Here is a 2,519-nt window from a genome sequence, read left to right on the forward strand (position 1 = left end):
ATGTATGTATGTATGTATATATGTATGTATATACGTATATATGTATATGTATATATTTATAGATATATATATATTCAGATATATTTATAAACTCACATTTATATATATTTAAACTCACATATATATATATATAAACTCACATATATATATATATATAAACTCACATATATATATATACTTGCGATGCGTGCCCATATGTTAATAGCCGCATGTTTTTGTTTCTTTTGAATGGATAGCTATTGCCCAACTCCAAGTTTGCACACGATCAATTGTAGACTTCACTTGACACTAGTGTTTACATCGTTCGAATTATTCATGATTTTAGATTGAATTCATGCATCCTTTCGACCCCAACCATACCAGGAAGCATTCTGTTTGACAGAGGCACAAGCGAATGATCCGAAGCGTGCGGATTTAAACCTGTTATTTTTCCACATGTACATTTACTATGGTATGTGCGACCCACGAAAGCAGTATGGAGTTCAATCGTGAATGCGAGTTCGATACTTTAGATCGGCTTATGTGCAATTATGTCCCATGTGTGAATACATTGAATCTTCGCTTTAAAGAAATTTTGGTGACATCCGATTTTGTATTCCGGAAGATTTTGGTGTGCTACATTTATATGACAAGCTATACACCTACCTTTGTACAGTGAGCAAGTTCTACGAGCTGCTAGACACAATGATACTCTGTCTGAAGGCCAGGAAACCCATCTTTTTACACTGGTATCATCATTCCATTGTTATCATCCAGGTCTGGCTATGGATCCGCTTTAAGTATGTATCTGTTGCTGTTAATCACGTTGTTACGATTAATATTTTCTCAACCGCGGGTAGCTTGTGCATACTCCATCGTTTACAGAACTGCGTTCACGCAGTTATAAGTTCCTTGCGTGCAGCTGAGAACAGTGTCTTCCGGGCAAAGCGCACACTCGAGACTGGCTGGGTGGAAAGGTTTTGGGCGAAGGTTGGTAAACGTGATTTGGGTACTTTGTGATGATTTCGATACTAAATTCATTTTCCTTCTCCTTTCACAGGCTAACTTACGCTAGTATAGGTATGATGTTCAACACATTTGTGCATATCTTCATGTACTGGTACTATTTCTGTGCCACACTCAAAATCAATGTGTGGTTTAAGCGCTACATCACGAAGCTCCAAATCGTCCAGTTCATCACTAGTTTTGTCCTCTCCGTGCCATATTTATACTATCACTTCCAGCATGGATGTGTAGGGATGGAGGCCTACATTTTTAGTTTCTTCACCAATGCATCGTTTTTGTTGTTGTTCATCAACTTCAATAACAAAACGTACCACAAGAAGGATACAAAGAAGGAGTAGATTCCTCACCTTGCAAGTGTATATCAATGCCAAAATCCAGATAGTACGCTCGCGGAAAGTACGGGATTGGATATGATTGGCCCGGTGTATAGTGACAGCTTTTACTGAAAAGCTGATACTAGTCAAATCCGTGTAGGTAATCGCGTAGCCTATATGGCAGACACTAATAGACCTTGGGAGCGTATTAAAAAAAAATGTGAGAATTGGAGGGGAGAAGAGTGAGAGAGAGAACGTATCCTTGCATATGCACTCGGCAGCAGGCAAAGCACCAAACGAGCATGTATAACAGGAGCAATTTATTGATGATTGTGGGGAGCAATACAAAGGTTTAATAAACGGGTTTTTACTATACCCTGGAACCGCCTTGGGCCACGAAGTGGTCTTGATCTGTGCCTTGCATGTGGATAGCGTTCTGCATGGCATTCGCATTCTTCGCCTTCCTATAGGCCAAGAATAGTGAGATGTAACACGCGGCCACAGTCCAGATGAGAATCATACCCACCAGCGTGGTTACACCAAAGCAGATGAAGCCGAACAACGGGAACAGCGCATACACCACAGCCTTCATCCACAACGACGAGAAGAGTTTGTTGATCTGCTCAGTAACGCCCGTGACCTTCCAGATGAAAGGTGCTTCCATCACGAGCATGAACATCCCGAAGATTCTGTGTGGCGAAGAACAATTAGGAATAAATCAGAAACATTATCAAGATGCTTACATGTGCTTTAAAATTTGAAGAAGCACATAGAAGAGCACTAGGGAGTTTAGCTGGGTGCTGATGTAGTGATTTATCTGCATTTTGTTTACAGCAGAAGATACAGAAGGATTTAATACTACTAGGCATGATAGATCACGCAGTGTACCTTCCGCATGCAGACAATCAACTTTACAAACTTGCCAATCATTTAATGTCATCCTGATGGACAGTATCACACTGTGAGACAAGGCAAGACTCACAACCACCGTCGAAAACATGCGGGATACAAACTCTCAAGATATCACTATGACTAGGTATACAATATCTCGTGATCAGGACACTGTGTTCAAGTTCAGATTACACAGGAGCACCAAAGTGTATTATGATATAACAGTGCTATAAGCATTGCACAAACATGTGGTGAACATGTATTCATTCATTACAAATACATCCAGCCAAGACTGTGCAGGGAAATCAC

The 2,519-nt window shown here is 40.3% G+C and overlaps 2 protein-coding genes across 2 annotated transcripts; one reads left to right on the forward strand and one right to left on the reverse strand.

Annotated features, from left to right (window-relative positions):
- The first annotated feature begins 756 nt into the window (after positions 1–756).
- On the forward strand, positions 757–1,512 carry SARC_13839 (hypothetical protein). The gene has a single exon (XM_014292028.1). It carries the CDS (start codon positions 999–1,001, stop codon positions 1,341–1,343), a length of 345 nt encoding a protein of 114 aa, XP_014147503.1. The 5' UTR covers positions 757–998; the 3' UTR covers positions 1,344–1,512.
- Positions 1,513–1,641: 129 nt separating this feature from the next.
- On the reverse strand, positions 1,642–2,079 carry SARC_13840 (hypothetical protein). The gene has a single exon (XM_014292029.1). It carries the CDS (start codon positions 1,996–1,998, stop codon positions 1,690–1,692), a length of 309 nt encoding a protein of 102 aa, XP_014147504.1. The 5' UTR covers positions 1,999–2,079; the 3' UTR covers positions 1,642–1,689.
- Positions 2,080–2,519: the final 440 nt, after the last annotated feature.

This window comes from Sphaeroforma arctica, assembly GCF_001186125.1.
Source record: "Sphaeroforma arctica JP610 unplaced genomic scaffold supercont1.3810, whole genome shotgun sequence".
Taxonomy (NCBI): domain Eukaryota; class Ichthyosporea; order Ichthyophonida; genus Sphaeroforma; species Sphaeroforma arctica.

Excerpts from the sequence above, each read along its gene's own strand:
- SARC_13839 (XM_014292028.1), top strand. The coding sequence starts at position 999 with ATGATTTCGATACTAAATTCATTTTCCTTCTCCTTTCACAGGCTAACT.
- SARC_13840 (XM_014292029.1), bottom strand. The coding sequence starts at position 1,998 with ATGTTCATGCTCGTGATGGAAGCACCTTTCATCTGGAAGGTCACGGGC.